Source organism: Rhea pennata, chromosome 1 (genome assembly GCF_028389875.1).
Source record: "Rhea pennata isolate bPtePen1 chromosome 1, bPtePen1.pri, whole genome shotgun sequence".
NCBI classification, from domain to species: Eukaryota; Metazoa; Chordata; class Aves; order Rheiformes; family Rheidae; genus Rhea; species Rhea pennata.
The window spans coordinates 51789420-51809293 of NC_084663.1; the positions used below are offsets into that span (position 1 = coordinate 51789420).

The following is a 19874-nucleotide window of genomic DNA, read 5'->3' on the forward strand; positions in this document are numbered from 1 at the left end:
TTAAGGACAAGGAGATTCCTGCTAGGGTCCTGGCCCATCTTCCTGTCACGCAAGACTACTATTAGTGTATCATACACTACTGCTTTTCACCTGCTTTAAAAGTATCAAAGGATGTTTACACAGCTCCTTCTGGGAGACAGTTTTATGACTTTTATACACGACATGAACAAATTTTTCCTTTAATTTTAAAATGTCCTTTTTATATGATCTTATTTTTCTTTATAATTCTAAATTTTTTCTTCTGCTGCTTCACTGTTTTACACTTCAAACCTAGAGAATTCTGTCATGTCCCTTCTGTAGTATTATTGATAGTAGGGTTTAACTCTTTTGTTGATTTCTTCTCAGTTGGCTTTCTCAGCTATCTAGCTAGCTTTTGTTTCTTTTCTGAATTCCCAGAAGTACATCTTAGTACCTTTCTGGTGGCATATGCAAAACTGAATGAAAATGATGCACAGAAATATTCAGCACAATTTAAAATATGCTTTGACAATGTGTCTTTTTATAGCCATAGTAACATATTCAAACTTTCTTATATTCTAAACTAATCTCAGGAATGCAGGCAGGACTTGGAGATTCTGTGTGTATAGTTCCTCCATTTTCAGCAAATAGGAAAGCTTAATCAATTTTTATTCCTTCTATGCCTACTATACACATTTTCCTAGAGTCCACAGGAAAAAGCATTTGTAATAATGTTTTCTAGGTCTCAAATGTAAAGCACATAAATCAGTTGAACATAGGACTCTCATATGTGGCTAGACGTTCAGCAACTTCTTGGTTTAAATGCCAAACAATGAATTTTGATTACTTTGTGATTTACAATGTATCATATATAAAACTTAGGAAGTGCACTTAGGTCCAGCTCCTTCCATACTCCCGAAGGCACAGCTGTAAAGAGCTCAGCCCTTACAAAATCAGAGTCCCTGCTGTTTTTAAATGGGTCTTACCTTACTCGAATAACAAATACAGGATTTGACAGATGACCTCTGGATAGGACACAGGAATTTAACATGAGAATCTGAAAATCTGTTTGATACTGGATTATTCTAGACTTTTCACAAAAAAGACATGTCAGAAAAATGAGACTAAAGATGAAATATTATTTACTCTGGCTACTCTTTCAATACATAGCTAAGAGTGAAGGTGTTAAAAGATATGTCAAGGATTGTTCTGTTTTCTGCTGCAAATGCCATCGAAGTAAATTATGCATACTGCCACAGGACTGAAAAAAAATCCAGATGTATGATACATGAGTTTCCTAAGGAGCAGGTTGCATTTTGCAGTCTGGTACATCCAGTGGTTGTTAATAACAAAATGTGCTGGTATACAGTGGTGAGCTTGCAAGCTCTAAGGCGTATCCTAGTTCTTCTCAGAACATTTCCACAATGGAGAAACAGGCTCCCAGGACAAACAGGTTCCCTGGGTTGAATTGCAGAAGTTTCTATATTGAGACTTTTAAACTTCTGTTCATTTTGCTGCTTTCAGCTTATTTAGTTTCCCAGATACCACTTTTTTAGTCAATAATTTCTATTTTATTTTCTCTTGCATGAAGCTACATTCAGATCTAAAGAGATGTTCATCTCATGGAATTAAAACATTAAAACAACCATATTGTGGACATCAGTAGCAGGGTAAGGATCCCTTTAAAGCTAGTGGAGAGAGATAGTCACCTTTAAGGCATGACTCATCTGATGTAATTTAAACCTTTGCTTTAGGATGAGATGAATCATATCAAAGAAATGTCTGTATCCCTTCAACGATTATAATGGGAATCTAGACATGTATTTTCTATGACTATGTCTGAGTTGTAAATCTGAATCCAGCCAGCAACTCAAATTTTATCCCTTCACAGGTCCCCGTTTTGCTATAGCGGAATATTCAGTACAGGTTAAACAAAACATTGCTGACATCTTTCCAGTTGTCTGAAAGCTTGCCTTGCTTGCCTTGCTACATGAAATGTATTTTCAAGTTGATATAAAATTTTGTAGCTTTGAAAATATTGGTGAAGTAATTTCAAAAAGAGAGCTGAATTTTCTTTTCAAAACTGTGATACTGTTACAAAAAATAAGGTCTTTTTCTTAAACCAGATTGTTATTATGTTTTAGTAGAAATAGCATAATCTGGAATGCTTCCAATATATCCATGATTGAGCACTTTAGTACTAATGATTATAAGGAAGAAAACAGTACAAAAAGCATAGGTTTTCTGGCAATATAATGTGTTGCTACACTTCCATTGATGTAATGACTGGAATATGTATAAACAATAATTAATATAAAGCATAGATGTAAGACATAGTTGTGAATTTAGCCAAGTATTGCCCTTTTTAGAATAATTTAGTGAGTATGTGCCATACAATCCTTTCTGGAAACTTTAGAAGCATTTTAGGAATGGCTAGTTAGATGGAGCACTCCATCAAACAATGTAGCTGAGGTTTCTTCTGTTTATCCACGAGAAAAAAGAAATTGGCTGGGTCAAAACAGTATGAGAATGACACTGGTCCTGCTTTTCCATAATATTATATGAAGGCTGGTAATGGAAAAGTATGAAAAAATAAACAGGAGAGGAGGGAAGACATGAGTAAGTTAAATGCAACACTAGAAGCAGATTGGATAAATATATATTAAATTATATCACCACATTCAATGACTGTGTATTGCTTCATTTTTATATTATTGTGAAAGAGATTTACATGTCACCTATGCTCCTCACTGTATCTTACTGCAATAATCACTTTAGTTCATTCATTTTAAACATTCTCAGGGGCCTCACAGCAAGAACTGCATTGAATAACCATACTGGGTTACTAAAATATTGATAAGTTATATGAGGAGACACAGAAGATATACAGAACTTGACACACACATACACACATTGATATACACATCACCAAGCCAAATTTTCAGCTGTCTGCAAGACTGCCTTCATGAAAGTACTGAAGACACAAAACCTCCAAATATGTCCCAGAATGTACACTACATTGTGCTGAGCAGCATTTTTTTTCTTTATGTACCATTACAGTGTACTTTCAGAATGTCAGCTAAACAGGATTATGAATTCAGGTCGAAAACTAGCAGTGAGAGCAAACAGAACTCCGAAACATTTTCATGGAAACAACCCCTGAGTTAAAAAGGATGAAGCAGAAAATAAAATTAAGAATAAAGAGAATTGTTTCTGCGTGGTATTTTTCAGAGAGAAGTGTCAGCTATCTTCTGAAATAAATAAAGCATACTATATTATTATTATTATCATGCTAGTGTCACATGAAGACTGACCCTGGGTATTATCAGTAATATTCTTTTTTTTTTTTTTTACAATTCAGTAAAATGATTTGTTGTACAGAGATATTCCCTTCGCCATATTATTTTTTGACAGATTATTTGGAAGGGTATTGTTTTTTATTTTTTCCTCCTTTAAGATATCAATAGAATGTGACAAAGATTGAATCTAAGATTTCAGATATGCAGAATTATGTCTGTTATGATTCTGATGACAGATTTCCATAGTACCAATAAGCACATTTCTGACTCCCTTATTCATTCAAACTTACCTTAACATTTTCCTGTTAAAGATTTATATTTCAGACCCTCCGAGTGTATTTATTGTTTGTCAATTGTTATATGTATAGACAAACCAAATAAGTGAGTTTCAGAATCAAATAAAATTCATTACTCTATTAGTGGGTCTGCACTGAATTATGAGCGATATCTTCTTTGATTCTCAAAAGAGGAATACAACAGCTTACTTATGCAGAAAAACACACATACCAGAACAAGAGAAAACAGAACAAAAAAAGAATGGTAAACAAGAGCTGCTTATGGAAATATAACAAATTGTCAGCAATAAGACAAAATCTCAGCCATTTTGCTTAACAGCACCTCCTGCAAGACAGTGAAGGGGTTTTATCCTTGACACATTGGAATAATCTATGCTAAATGCCTGGGGAAATGCAGAGAAGACATCAGACAGTTTGCTTCTGCTCCTTATCAGAGTTCCAGAGAACATTAAAAATGTTACGGAGAAAAGCCAAATTACATTAGAACAAAATCCCAAGGAAAATATTTCACTCAGAATCTTTGCTTAAATAAAACATCTTCAAAGAATCTTTCTTATACTGTTTTCTACATCGAGGTATTTTTGACACAAATCTTCTTACCTGAAACACTATCCCATGTTATATTTCTTCTATAATATATTAAGACATGTGGTCATCTTTCACTTTTTCTGTAAATCATTACTGAAATCTTGTAATTGTTTATTAATAACACTAGTAAAAATACTGAGAGAAACTAGAATTTTAGATCATACTTTAGTGACTGTTCTAGGAGCTCTCCAGGCATCCATGAAGATGATTCCCTGCCACAAGGAGCTAGTGAGCTAAGGAACTTGAAGACCAAAGGGAAACAGAGAAAACCTAGCTGTCCTCTCTTGCTAAGCTCATTGGATTGCTAAGCAATCTAACAGCAGTCTTTTGCACTCTTGACATCTCATCTTTACATATAACCCCCTCATTCACTACTAACTGTCCTCAGCTCTCAGTTGCCTCTTTCCCACGCTTGGGTTCCAGTAAATTTCCAAAGCCAACCACTCCATATGCTTAGCGCCATATTAAACTTCTGTCTTTTTTTCCTCTCACTTTAAGTCACATCTTATGCTTCTACTTTCCAGGAAGCCTCAAATTAACCAAAGAAAGTTAACAGATCCAAGCAGATAATCCAAGATTGTTTTTTAATCCACTCTTTTTTGTAGATGTCATGTACCAGAGCTACAGTGTACTTTGCTACTGAGAGCAGTGAAGAAGAAAATAGTCCTTATACCCATTATTTCCCCTTGCAAATTGTTCTCAGCTTCAACAAAAGAAGCAGTGTAGATCTACAATTACTCTTTAATAATGTAAATTTATGAGCTGGCCCAATGTTTTGCCATTCATCCTCCTCAGGTATGCTGGCGACGCTATTGCTTATATAAATCTTAAAGAAATCTAACTTATAAAACAAGAAGGACAAACTGCCTTATGTTTGGTTACATTTCCTGAAAACACAGTAGAACCATACTGTGTGTGGGAAAACAAATGTTTAAATCACTTAGCTCTTTGTAATTCTTGTTCTTTTGCTTTAGGACCACACGTGAATGTATACGCATCTCTTTGTAGCTTGCTGTGAAGAAAAAGTATATTAAACAGAGATATTATGGCTGCATTTTCTGTCTTCAAAAGGAAGAGAAAGAAGGGATGATGCAAGAGGAACAAGGGTGATAAGAAACCTTTTCTGATGATGGAGATGGCCAGGAAGGCTGCAACTGCCCTATATGTTTAGTCTGAATTTGTGGTCGCAAACGGCAGCACAGAATCTTGATGTGTAACCCCTGAGAAAGCCTGCAGGGAGGAGACCTTGTGCTCACTCCTCTAGGAATAATAAAAATAACCATTAGGAAAACAGATGTGGATCTTCTTCCGATGAGTGTGTTCAGGAAACCTAAACCTGGCTCACACAATTTCTGATCCAGAACATTATTGTAACTCTTGGTTTTCAATAGCTGAAGGAAAGTATAAAGAAGGTCAGAACTGAACTAATTTTTGCAGTAGTTTCTGTCAGTTGCAGTGCTCCTAAACTAGACATTTAATTCATCCATGAGCAAACATGGATTGAACACTGCATAAGGTTTTGAGACTGATTGCCTGTTTTGTACCTCATAAAACCAGAAAGATGGCTTATAGTCTTTTAACATAGTAGCAAATCTGCAACAGGCATGTCGTAACTTGTTATCTAAATACTATTTTGAATATCACTAGACATAAAAACATGCCTAACACTGAGTTTTCTCAAATTCTTTTTCAAATTTACAAGTGAATCTAAATCTATATAAAATACTACATTTTGAAAAGCACTGTATTTTTTAAGGTCTCTATATGTTGTTGTTCCTATATGTTTAAATGAAGCAATGAATAAGAAAAAGTGCCAACGGAGTTAGGGACACAGATCAGGAATTAAATTTACATAGCCTTGCAATGACTTGATCAGGAAGAAAGGGGTCACAAATACCTGCCAGTAACTGTTTCAAGGCTGTAAACACTGGGGCTGCCAATGTGTTATTTACATCTGTAGAAAATTGATAGCTATAGATAATGGTATGTAACTACGAAATAATACAGAGTGAGTATGAAAGGTTTCTCAGCAGCAAAATCTATTAGATTTTGGAATTGCCTTTTATGAGGCCCTATTCCTTAGAATGCTAAAAACAACCAAGGACAAAATCCTTGAAGATGACTTTAAGAGATCAAGCCCTGTTGATTCTAGGCTACAGCAGAACCAATAAATCTTTTCCAGCTTTGTGAAAGCTTCCCTTCTTCTCATGTTTATTGTATTTTAAAATTCTGACCTTACTTATATTAGTAACCTTGGTATAATACTCCTCAGGCTTATTTGAAATCCAGGACTGTGTATGATACAAGTGCAGAGGATTGCAGGGATATTGAAGCTAGTGCTGAACAATCTGAGAAGGGAGAATCAGAGAGGAGACAACCCAGGATAATGCTGCTGTCCTATTTCTGGTACATTAGTCAGCTTTAATAGGTCTATATGGCACTGTACTGCACTTGCTGTTAAATCTGAGAATGTTAACAAAACCTGCTATACAGGGAAAATATTTCAAAAATTCTACCTTAACTATTAAAAGCAATTGTGAATAGCCAAGGAAGAGAAATTGTACTAGTTAAGATCAGATATATTCTTTGGAATTTTTACTGGAAATACCAATCTGTCACAATATCCTTTGAAGCAAAGAAGAAGCAGGAAATTATAACATTTTAAAGGCGAACGATTTCTCCTTTTCACATTGCTGAATGGGAAAGTTAGCTGAAAATCACTGTGTTCTTTTAGTAGTACGAAGATATTGCTGCAGTCCACAAAAACATTATATAATAAATCCTGCAGTTTCATTTTCTTGCAGACAAAGGATACTTCATGGGATACAGTGACTTTTATAATTGGCCACATTTCTCCATAATAAAGGCAGCAACATTGGTTTACAACATTAACATCATTATGCTCATGTTTGCCTTTATCTACCATGTACTTTATGTGTTTCATGTCGACCTTCAATCAACATAACCTATTTTAAACTGCCATAAACTAGAACAATGAGAGGTAGGTTTTAGTGGCAGTAAATGCAAATATTTGAAACAAGCAGTTTCTTTCAGCAAAACTAGCACAAATATTGTCTAGAAAATAAGACTTAAATAATTGTAATGCAATGATTTTAGAGAAAGGAGCTTCTATTACAATATACTTATTGCAATACATTATTGCAGCAAAGGATGCTATCCTAAGAGTGCATGTTTGGGAGGCCAAAATCAAACTAAAATGCTTCTAAAATGTCTTAGCATCAAATTAAAGGACAAAGAAAAGACAAAGAAAAGAAAAAAGATATTATTTTTAAGTAGAAATTCAATTTTGTTGCAGGCTCACCAACATTGAAAAAGTTAAGCTGGTAAAATATAACTCTTTATTCAGGTATGTTCTAAGATACTGAATATAGAACAAGTTGTTGCCAGGGACAACAAAATATTTAGTGACAATTTATTTTATCTGTTTTTGCATGAGCTTGTGGTCTGTGCAGAGAGGTTATTTTTTAGCTTGTTTAAAGGGAGTAAGGACTCGGGATGGATTAGTTGTACTCCTTAGAAAGGAGGTAACATTCTGAACTTGAAATGTGAACCTTCTTATAGAACAAAAAGATTTTAGAAAGGTGGTAACAGAAGATAATTTATTTGTTGTCTGAATGATGTGAGAATTTGGGAGGATATTTCAGAGACATTACTCTTTCCTGCACGAGGTAGAGTAGGTTGCCTTAATAAAAAAAATTATCTTGCATTATAAATGAATCATTTGTGCTACCTAGTGTGTTACAGGACAAAAAAATGATCCCGCAAGTGGAACACAATAGCTGCTAAAATTGCTCAGCTTTTATTAGTAGTGCTTGAAATTGCTGCCAATCACCACTTGACTATAATTTGTTTTGAAGACAGCGTGGGGCAGAGGGAAGGAAAAAATGAGCGACAGAGGGAAAAAATGGTTTTTAAGAATTCTAACATAGGAACAAAGTTTTACCTGAGGAAAGAGGTAAAAGTCATTGTTAAAAATCATGTCATTTTGATATGAGTAAAATCATGACATTTAAAAATAAATGCAGGAAACGGAAAACTTATTAAAAGAAATCTACAAATTTTAATGGCTAGATTTACTTGAATGAATGGCTTATTATCACTTTTTAATCAGAAAAGCTTTTTTTTCTTGTTGAGAAAATATAAGGAACTATAAATATGCCATTAGGGAAATTATTTCAAAGTATTTACATAATCCTATTTATTTCAATAATCTGTAGTGGAAAATAATGCCAGATGGATTACAAAAGAATCATTACACCCCCAAAGAAGTAAATGCAGTGAAAATACCAACAGTGTAAATGCTTTCTCTTTCTTTCTTTTCCCATATTGTATTATAAATTGAATAAATTACCATACTTGAACTGAAGAAAGTGTTTTTTCTCCCACTTCCCATGCATCTGAGTGCTGCTATGATCCAAAGTGGAAGGGGGAAGAGGTGAACAGTGGACAGCTTGAAAAAATGCCATGGCCTACGTTGCCTTCTCATCTTTTGGAAGTGATAGTGTAGTCAAAAGATGATAGTGTATTTAAAACATATTTTATATTACCATCAGGAACAGATGAAAGTATGCAGGTCAAATCACTCAAAAGACTAAGAGATCACTCTACATGCAAAATGCTGCATAAAGAAATTGCATGTAAGAGTTAGAAGTCACTATATTGGCAAATGGATGATATGTTGAGTATAAAGAGTTTCCAGTGAGATTTCTAGCTACAGACAGCAATATTACAACACAACAACAATTTCTAAATGATCAGTAACATCCATACTCATTTAGGAACTGAATGACTGATGGAGCTGCTACCAGTATTCAAAGCAGAAAGAATCTGATTGCAGAAAGAATCAGCTCCAAAGGCAAGATCCAATGGAACAAACTGACTCTGTGATTGCAATTGCTGAGTATTTCATCATCACAAAAGAAACAAAGATGTGGATTACTAAAACCCTTTTGAGACCTTTGTGGGTGACTGAAATCTACACAGCTATACTATATGGGAAAAAATTACTATTTGTATTGCATTTCACAGCTTTTTTGCACATGCAATGAACTTGCTGATCCCATTTCAAAGGGAAATGTAGTAATTTAGAAAGCTATCCTTTGTATTTACTATTGAGGCAGCTCACACAAATTAATGTAATCTTATTTGTGGAATCATTCTACTAATGCAGGCGCAACTGAGAAAATCAACATACATGGCTTAGCTCATCAAGAAATAATGCATCATGATAAAAGCTATTCAGTTCCAGACCCATACCCCTTTGAATATGTGATTTTAATGTGATGCTTGAAATATATAAGCAACTATCTCATTGTTAAAAAAATGTTTAGTATTTGGACCTATTATTTGTACTAATTAGGATAATTTTGCAAACAGATGAGCTGCAGAATTTGAATGGATATTGAAAGCTCTGGACATATTTTCTCAGACTAATAAATGTTGTGTGTTCACCATTTCAAAACTGTACTTATTTAATACATAGATCACCTCAACTGTAGCAGGAAAGATTTTATTAAATGTCTGAATGCAACATACACATTGATTATTACCTAAGAAGTGAGAAAACCCTAAGTTCAGTTTTCTGTTCAGGAACTTAAAGATCTCGATAAAGCTGTTACAAGCTAGAAACACCTGTTCCTCGGTACAACAAACACATTTACCTTTACAGGATGTCAGAGTGATTCTCAACTACTCTATGCTAGCTAGAACCTTTGTAATACAAGATTTGTGGTTTTGCTCCAGTACAACAACACGGTCGTCTCTAGTGGCATCAGTATTTGAAGTATGATAGCCTATCGCTTAACTTTCTCGAGAACTCTACTTTCAGTTATCTTCTTTTACATATGAATGAATATGTGTTCACATGTATGCATACATATACATACATATGTGTGGGTATATATTTATATTAATTTTTAATACTGATTTTTAGTTATTTTTAATAATAAAATTCCTAATAACTTGAGATCCCACATCCAAATGCTAACGCAGGCCTGCATTCTCAAAAGCTCTTCCTAGAATCAAACTGTTGGAGCCATTGAGAAAGTAATTACAGAAAGGACTATGAGCATCTCTATCAGTCAGAAGTGAATGCTCTAGGAGATTAGAAAGTGATCATTTCAGTGATTTGAAATCCTGCACGAGACTCTAGGATAGAGAGGAAAAGGAATGGCAGTTGTAGATCTGTAATAGTAACGTCTGCGACTATGTTATTACTGAGATGTAATCTTTCATTCTCCTTCAAAAACTGCCTGTGCAGTTTGCACACTTGGGAAAATAAGTAATAACAAAAGAAGAACAACTATGGAATAATTTGTCAAAAAGAGTCTGAAGGACAGCCTTCCTAAGAAAAAAGCATCTGCTCAAGCTATGGAGTATGGAAAATTAAGCTGTTGCCTGAGGTCTGTGCAAGAACCATGAATTTGGTGTGTATTTTCCAGTCAAGACGTGGAGCTCCAATCTGCTTTGCTGAAGTAGATGAGGGAGGCTGCTAGGTGAGACACGCATCTGTTCAAGGAATCTGAATGCAGAACGTGGTCCATTTTAAAGTTCTTTAAAACAGAGACCCAGTGGTACTGAGACTGCAGGGGCAATAGCTGACTAAGGCCTCACAACACCTTTGAGAGCTAAGTTCAGTACACTGGTGTCTATTATGCAGAGCTGTAGGCCTGAGCTAAATAAGTATAAAAAAGTACTTGTGACTTTTAAATCAGGTATCTAAAGCTAGCACTCTATCAGCTAGAGCTAAACAGAGAAGGACCAGAAAGATATAGATCAATGATATCTGGAAGGATGAAATGGCTGGTTTGCAAAATACAAAATTGAAAGAAGAAATAATAAAAGTGTGAAAAATGAAGCGTAGCATAGTAAAGATCATAGAAAAAGAACTCAAGAATGAACTTGATGATATACTAGCAATGATGGGTAACACCTCCCTGAAAACCTTTGTGTGATCTGAGAACTGGATGATAAGAAAATCTATGTCAATTTTTGAAAAGTATTCATAGGAGGCCTTGTATGCCTGTTTCAGGGAAATTAGAGGGAATTTAATGAAGCATACTAGCAGTGGACACATGGATACACATAACTATGAAGAGTCAATACGATTATTGTAAACGTATCTCATATCTGAAAATCCTACTGGAGTTCTCTGAAACAATCGGAAAGTATGTAGATAAGGTTGATGATCTGGTTGAGATCTTTCTTTTATTATTTCTGAAGGTTTTAATGAAAAAAAAAGTATTCATGGCATCATGCCATAAGTAAAGGTTCTTGCATGGATAAAAAGCTCATTAAAAACAGGAAACTGTAGGGGAAAAAGACCAGTTTTCACAGAAAGAGCCTAGTGAAAATGACCGGCCTTCACAGAAGAAGGGGGCTAGTGAATTTCTGAAAGAGCTTTAAACAAGCCTTTGCTGTTCAAAATATGTATAAATTTCACAGAAAAGAAGACTAGTAGTAAGATCACAAAATTTGCTGTTGTTAATAAGTCATTCAAGGTAAGAAAGATGAGGACCAGTTGTGAAGAACTGGCTCAATTCAGGAAGTCACTGAGCTGAAAATGATTAATGACTAGAAGAATTCTGTACAGATATCTCATCACATGCTTGTCCTTTCACGTAGTCTTCCCTGGACATTTGTGTAAGGCCGTTGCAGACAGCACAGTGGGCTACCTAGTGCCTCTGTTCTGTTTCAGTATTTCTCTACAGTACAAAACTTACTGGGCTTCAGTGGGAGCATGTAGCACGTAGCAGATTTAAATCAAACAAAAAAAAATCACTTTTTCACCCTGTATATAGTTAAATTAAACTGTGGAACTTGTTTACAGTATTGTGGAAGGTCCAACACATTTAGTTATAAAGCAGTGGAAGGTAGTCTACTCTTGGCTATTGTATCTCTCAGATATCTTTGATCTGATCCTGAACAGCAATCATTATATTCTAATGCAAGCCATGAATGCAATTTGTGAGAGACAGTGTCAGGAACACTTCCCCAAAAGCTCAAAATCTGGGCAGTAATTGAGTTTTAGAAATCATTTGGTAAGCATTAATTTATGAGAAGATAAAGCCTGAGTCATCCGTGTAAAAGACGGATTTATGAAAATGGAAGAATCTCAAAATGCATAACAAACTGATTGAGAAGAAATGTAAACCAGGCCACATACAAGTAACCCTCCTCCCAGGAGTTCAGCTATCTGTGATTCAAGGCCTACATTCAATATAGCACAGTCGCGTAACCATGGCTCAAACTTCTGAGAACATTGCTGGAGTGTGAAAAGGAGCTGAGAGAGCGTACACAGGCTGGAAGCATGCAGGATGAGAAAGGTAAAATTGCAGACACAAGTAAGATCGTTGAGACAGGGGAAAGAGGCACCTGAAGGATTCAAGAAGAAGAGCACTCACATGAAAAGTGAATCAGAATTTTCCTCAGAAAAAATGAAATCAGAACACAGCAACATCATAGATCAGCCTCTTCCAAGGAGCAGCAGAGGCTAACCCTTCCCTACCTGACTGAAGACTACTTGCCCAGCAGTCTTAAGTGACTTCCTGGAGGGAAGAAGGGGTAATTCAGTAGACCTGTATATATTGCGTGTATTAGAATCATAGAATCATAGAATCAGTAAGGTTGGAAGGGACCTCTGGAGATCATCTAGTCCAATCTCCTTGCTCAAGCCGGGTGACCTAGAGTATGTTAAACAGGGTTGCATCCAGGCGGGCCTTGAAGATCTCCAGAGAAGGAGACTCCACAACCTCTCTGGGCAACCTGCTCCAGGGCTCCGTCGCTCTCACAGTAAAGAAATTCCCCCTCATGTTCAGGTGGAACTTCCTGTGCTTCAGTTTCTGCCCATTGCCTCTTGTCCTGTCAAATGGGACAGCTGAAAAGAGTTTGGCCCCATCCCCTTGACACCCTCCCTTCAGGTACTTGTACACATTGATAAGATCCCCCCTCCGTCTTCTCTTTCCCAGGCTAAACAGGCCCAGCTCTCACAGACATTCCTCATGGGGCAGGTGCTCCAGCCCTCTGATCATCTTTGTAGCCCTACGCTGGACTCTCTCCAGTAGCTCCAGGTCTCTCTTGTACCGGGGAGCCCAGGACTGGACACAGCACTCGAGATGAGGCCTCAGCAGGGCTGAAGAGAGGGGCAGGATCACCTCCCTCGACCTGCTGGCAACACTCTTCGTAATGCACCCCAGGAGACCATTGGCCTTTGTGGCCACAAGGGCACATTGCTGGCTCACGGTCAATCTCTCATCCACCAGCACTCCCAGGTCCTTCTCTGCAGAGCTGCTCTCCAGCAGGTCAGCCCCCAGCTTGTACTGGTGCCTAGGGTTATTTTTCCCTAGGTGCAGGACTCTGCACTTGCCCTTGTTGAACCTCATGAGGTTTCTGTCCGCCTAACTCTCCAGCATGTCCAGGTCTCTCTGAATGATAGGTGTGTCAGTAATAAATACTTGCTTTATACTTCTAGGTTGTTTATATCTTGCTTGAAGAATTTCTTTGCTAAAAGTTCCTTGACTAAAAGATTCCCAGAGAAGGAGGGTTACATAAGTAATACAGGATAAGAGACAAGAATAATATGATTAGTCATGTAGAAAAACATTTGTACTTTAAAGCACAGGTATATGTTTTAGATAGATTTGAAGATTTCAGAACATGCCAGACTTCTTTTTTTTTTTCTTTTTTTTTTTTTTCCCAGCAAATCAAATAGATTTCAGGGAAGTTCCAAATACAGCATTGAATAAATGTTATCTGAATTTTTGAACAGAATTTAGCATCTCTTATGAGCCAAGAAATCTGGCATAAGTGCTGGAAAAGTCATTTCTGGGAGAAGGCATTCTCAGGGTTTATAATCTGAAGATAAGGAAATTAGAACAACGCTTCCTAAAAGCCACATACATGAGAAATTAATGAAGGAAATGGATTTGGGAAAAGGTTTACATTCCTCGTCTAAATGGAAGATAAACTAGTGAAATGTAATTTAAATTCCAAAGTCTGGCTCATTGAAAAAGAACTGAGAAAGAAGGTGGGAGTTGGCAAGGAAAACAAACAAATAAACTTTTTAATGGCCTTTCTTATTCATTTGTTTTAAGTAATTGGGCTTGATTGTGCATGAAGAAATATGCCCTATATATATGTATATAGAAAAAAACTGAAAGAAGCCAGCACATAAGTTAGAGCAGGTATTAACCTGCAGCAAGAAGCTGCATACTAAATTTACTGCTTTATATCAATGAGGCAGAGAACCTGAGAAGCTGAAGGAAAACAACTTTTACTACGAGTATCTCAAGCCATCTTCCACTCTGATATACATCGAACTCTTCCCTAAATTACTCAGATGGTGACTTCCAGGGATGGCAAAACAGCGCTGGAAATAAAGTTGGAGCTGTTCTTTCTAGAAAGATCACAAGATTCAAAGCTCTGATCATTCCAGGGTCCTAAGGGAGTAGTAAGGGGCAACTCATATAACTTTAATGTACTAAAGTTAAACTTCTTAGCATCTCTGTATGTCAACATGGAGAGAAAAACTCCTCTAGGAAGCAAAATAGATAATTAGCCATAATTTAACCGCCCTGAATCATCCTTTGGATGATCTTATCTCTCTCCACCCTTTATAGTTTATAAAGGGAGTTTAGGGAGGCTAGTTTTATTCAGCTGCTGGGAGCCTTTCAGAAGGCTTTTTTTCTTTCTGTCTTCCAAAAAATGAACTATTTGCTTAAACAACTTAACAGAATTATGCCATGAAATAAAAGTGTCTTAGCATCACACATAGAAGTCCAGAGGCACACCTTTATAAGCAAGATTCAACTAGCATATTAGACGCCATTATGATGAGAGATGACCCTACTGACCTAATGAGTAATGCTTTATCTCCCATAAAATCCTCATAGACAAGCTGATGAAGTGCAGGCTAGATAAGTGGTCAGTGAGGCAGTCTGAAAACTGGCTGAACTGCCTGGCTCAGAGGGTTATTAGTCAGCAACACCAAATCCAGCCGGAGGTGAGTCACTAGTGATGTACCCCAGGTATCATTACTGGTGCCAAAACTGCTTAATGTCTTCATTAATGACCTGGATCAGCAAACAGAACGCACACTCAGCAAGTTCGCAGATGGTACAAAACTGGGAATTGTGGCTGAGACTCCAGATGGCTATGCTGCCTGAGGGACCTTGACAGGCTGGAGAGATGGGCAGAGAGGAACCTCATGAAGTTCAACAAAGGGAAATGCCAAGTCCTGCACCTGGGGAGGAGCATACACCAGTACAGTCTGAGGGCTAACCTTCTGGAAAACAGCTCCAAAGAGAAGGGACAACTTTCCAGAGCTGGGGTTCGTGGTGGAAAACAAATTAAACATGGGCTAGCAATGTGACGTTGCAGTAAACAAGGCCAATGGTATCCTGGGCTGCATTAAGAAGAGCGTTGCCAGCAGGTTGAGACAGGCGATCCTTCCCTTCTGCTCCGCTCTGGTGAAGGCACATGTGGAGTGCTGGTTCCAATTCTCATTCCCCCAGAATAAAAAAGACATGGACACACTGGAGGGAGTCTAGTAAAGGAGCACAAAGATGATTAAGGGACTGGAGCATCCCCCATATAAGGAGAGGTTGAGACTGCTGGAACTGTTTAGCCCAAAGAAGAGAAGACTCATGAGGGAACATATCCATGTTTATCTGATGGGAGGATGTCAGGAGGATAGGGCCAAACTCTTCTCAGCGGTGCCCCTCGACAGGACAATAGACAATGAGCACAAACTGAAACACAAGAATCTGAATATAAGAAAACAATTCTTTTCTGTCATAGTCATTAAACACTGGAGTAGGTTGCCCAGAGAGGTTAAGGAGTTTCCATCCTTTGCAGATATTCAAAATCTGGCTGGACACATTGGGTAACGTGCTCTAGCAGAGGGGTTGAGCAGAGGGGTTGGAACAGATGATCTCCAGCAGTTCCTGCCAACCTCAACTCTTCTGAGATTCTGTGATTTTATGACATTGATCTCATATGCTTACTCTATGCTATTTTTGTTACTAATATAGTTGTAGAAAAATATCTAAGACCTCGTGAATTTGATCCACAGCCAAATGAGAAGATGTAAAAAAAGTAGAAAGAACATAATAAAGAATTTTCAATTCTTAAGATGTAGAGAAGGGCTTGTGAAAATCAAACCTTTTCTTCTCTTTCCTGCCCTTTATGCTACATTAGTTGACCTAATAAAAGATATTATGCCTAGCTTCAAACTCATTTCTACTCTCTATGATTTCCCAATATCTTAATGGAAATGAGCACCAAATACGATCTCCAAGAGTCTTTGCACAAAAGCAAGAATGACTTTCATAGTATATTCAGTGGCTGCAACTGTTTAAACTCATGGATAAAATGAAAAAGTTATCAGATCTTTAGCCCTTGATACATTTTTACTGAGCATCTGGACCAGGTTGAAATGAAACTTTTTGCTCCATCTGCAACTTAAGGACCAAGAATCACCAAAACAAGGATACTCCTAATTCTTTTTGGGAACTTAGGTCTGTTTTTTCTGTCATTTTTCAAGTGCCTGGATTCTGACCTTCTCAGACAGAAACCATAATTCCAGAATTAGTGGCTTTGACCTTTATAGATTTCTTTATGAAAACTTTATGCAATAAGCTCTTGCTTGCCATGGCCTGAACGGGAGGTAGAACCTTTAAAATTGATTTTGAACAGCAGGCATGCTGGTCAGAGATAAGAATCTTGTTCTGCCAGACTGCACAATGTCTCAAACCATTTTCTTGTCCATTTCTGAAAGATTCCTATCAACTGAAACTGTAAAACGCTAATAAATACTTTTCTAAGCTACAGATTTTCTTAGTGAACATTATTTCATTATGATTAGCTACTATAGATTGGTAAGAAATGACAGAAAAAAATAAAGAAATTAAATATATACTGCCTAGATTGAAATTAAAATTCTGAGCTTCTCTCATTTACAGAAATTGGATAAGAACATAGAACTACACTATTAACTGAACAACATAATCCAATATTATATTGGTAGATGTATCTATATAGGAATCTGCATCTATATAAATATTTAAATAACTGTTCAACAGCTTCTCCTAGGAACCCAGAGTAAAAAGGAGTGTTTTTTCCAGGAAGTATAGGACTTAAATGACAACATGATGTTAAGCTTCAAAATTAGAGGGATATATACTGGTTTAATTTACAGTCCTTTTACAGAAGTGTATTCCTGTTAACTTCAGTATAGGTACTTCTCTTTGCATCAGTTTAAGTAAGTTTGGAATCAAGCTGCAAGCCTTTAATGAGGTTTTAATGATCCACTTGGGGGAGCTAAAGGGTAATTTGTTTCTGAGTTGATTATAGCAAAATATTCAGGATACAAAATTAATTTACAGTAGGCAATGTGAGCACAGAGTTCCAGTGTTTCCAACTCTGTACTGGTTGTTAATTTACATAAGCTTATAGTGCAAAGCATCCTCAGTTCTTATAAAAATTCTGGTCGCTTTGAAAAAAAAGTCACAATTATAAATAGCTTACCAGCTGATGTGCAGGATAGCCTCAGTCATATTCTGACATTAACTATGTACCTACAAACATACCTTTATCTTACACAGCAGGCATAATATGTAAAGCAGAGTTTGATCCTTGCCTATTGGTCCCTCTTACCCATTTTCATGCTAGTTAATATTAACCGTAATGTGATGATAAGAAATTCCAACAGACAATAGTTTTGTCCTTTACTTAATGAAATACCTTTTTTATTTAAGCTCTGGCCTTGGGCTATATCTGCTTGTGCCATGTGCACCTGCTATAGTGTTGGAACATGGCTTTGCATTATCTTCATGTTCTCCACATCTCTAGCCTGGGGCGCAGGGGGGACTGGGAACTGCATCAGCTGCTCCATCTTATGCGTGATGGTCTCTGGCTACTGGTAGCCCTTTGAGCATTGTGGCAGCCAAGCAGTAATGATGGTTAGAGGCAGAGATGCAATATCTCCTGTACCAGAAGGAAGAGCACACTTTTTTGTCTGTGAGGAGCCAAGAAAGTATGACATTGGGCATTTTGACATGCAGGGATTGCCCTAAAGGCCAGATGACAATCGGGTGCCCTGAAGACCAGGGAAGCTGATGATATGGACAATTTGAAAAGTCACAGCAGATCCAAAGATACAAGATTTATCTTTTTAAAAGAAAACAACTCTGTTTTAGGTACTTGTAAGAAAACACCATTGGTAAAGCTGTATTGTCAATATATTCTCTGTAATAGTACAAAATTCATCTTATTCCAAACTAATATGCAGTGTAGTCCATAATAAAGTTTACAGTTGCCCATATTTGGGTGTCTTATTTAACTGACTCATGTAAATAAAATTTCAACAAAAAGTGATAATTAAAATATTTTGGTCCTTTAATATGACTTCTTGACTATATTTAAGGTTTTTTATGTTTAATTTAGCCAGAGTATACGGAAAAAACAAATTGTAAGTGTCTTAATGGGAAGTACTGTTTTTACATAATTTAAAAACTAAGATTCAACATTTTGTAGTTAAGAACTACAAAAATATTTTTAAAATGTCATTCAGAAACCTGAAAGAAGGCACAGTCATGATGATTAAATAACATGCTAAAGACAATGTCAAAACTAATGGAAGTGAATGTTATAGTCAGCCTAGGTATAGGTATAAAAGCTGTAATCATTAACAGTACTTGCTGTAGTCCTTAATAGTACTTGATAACAGTATTTCTAATGTAATTTCTTTTGTGCTTTCTCTTTGGAATGTAATGACAGGTGCTACAATATATTTAAGAGGAACTATTGCCATAAATTGATCAACTTACATTAATTAATTCAATCTCCCAGATTTTTTTTACGAGGTCCATCGATGTATACCCATTAATTAGAAAGGATTTGGTATAGTCACCCAGTTCAATGGAATCCAGCCATTCAGCTACAGAGGTGGGGTTGTAACCATCATGACCAATCTGCTTCATCTGCAAAATAGGAATGAGTAAGAATTACTGATTAATACTCATTACACATCTTTCAGAACAGCAATTACTTATATTATTCTCTTGAGGTCAGAGTTATCTCATTCTCTGACCAACATTATTTTAATGATTAGAACAAGAAGAAACAATTTTGTGAGCAAAAGCACTAATAAAACTTAGTTTCCAATGTATCTTTGTCTCATGGGTGCTTGCCTTTTAAACCAGAGTATACTAAGGCTGTAGCATGAGCTCACTTACTAGACATCAGAGAATCCACATGTGAGACAGGGCAAAAATGAGATGTTAATAATATCCTGACTGCACAAAAAAGTCAAATTTGCACCTAGGATTTCATAAAAGGGGGAGAACTTAGACTGAGGAAAGGATCCTTTGATATCAAACTCCAAATGAAACATATTTCCTTGATTATATTATTCCTAATCTCTCTCTCCTAGAGGTTTATCTGATATTTTAAAAAGGCTGAAGTTACACTGTACTTTTTCCCCCAGAAGTTAAAATGATCTCTCTCCTCTACTTCGTCATCTTTCTCATGGAACTTCTGGGAATCTAATATTGTTTAGATTGTTCTCCATCTGTAAAGTTGATTGAGACTGGGCAATAGATCCAAATACTATTGGAATCAAATTGACAGAATGATGAACAGAGAAGCTCCACATACATTTATACACCAACACAGGCACACAAAGCATAATCATATAAATCTTGTTATAATAAAC

At 36.5% G+C, this 19874-nt stretch overlaps 1 protein-coding gene across 7 annotated transcripts in view; it reads right to left on the reverse strand.

Moving 5' to 3' along the window:
- ANKS1B (ankyrin repeat and sterile alpha motif domain containing 1B) overlaps positions 1 to 19874 on the reverse strand; it is a 432952-nt gene that overhangs the window by 145496 nt on the left and 267582 nt on the right. For all 7 annotated transcript variants that reach the window (XM_062585768.1, XM_062585759.1, XM_062585821.1 and 4 more), the window contains one exon: positions 18988 to 19140. In XM_062585768.1, coding sequence (XP_062441752.1) covers positions 18988 to 19140 — 153 coding nt within the window. The remainder of the gene's footprint in view (positions 1 to 18987; positions 19141 to 19874) is intronic.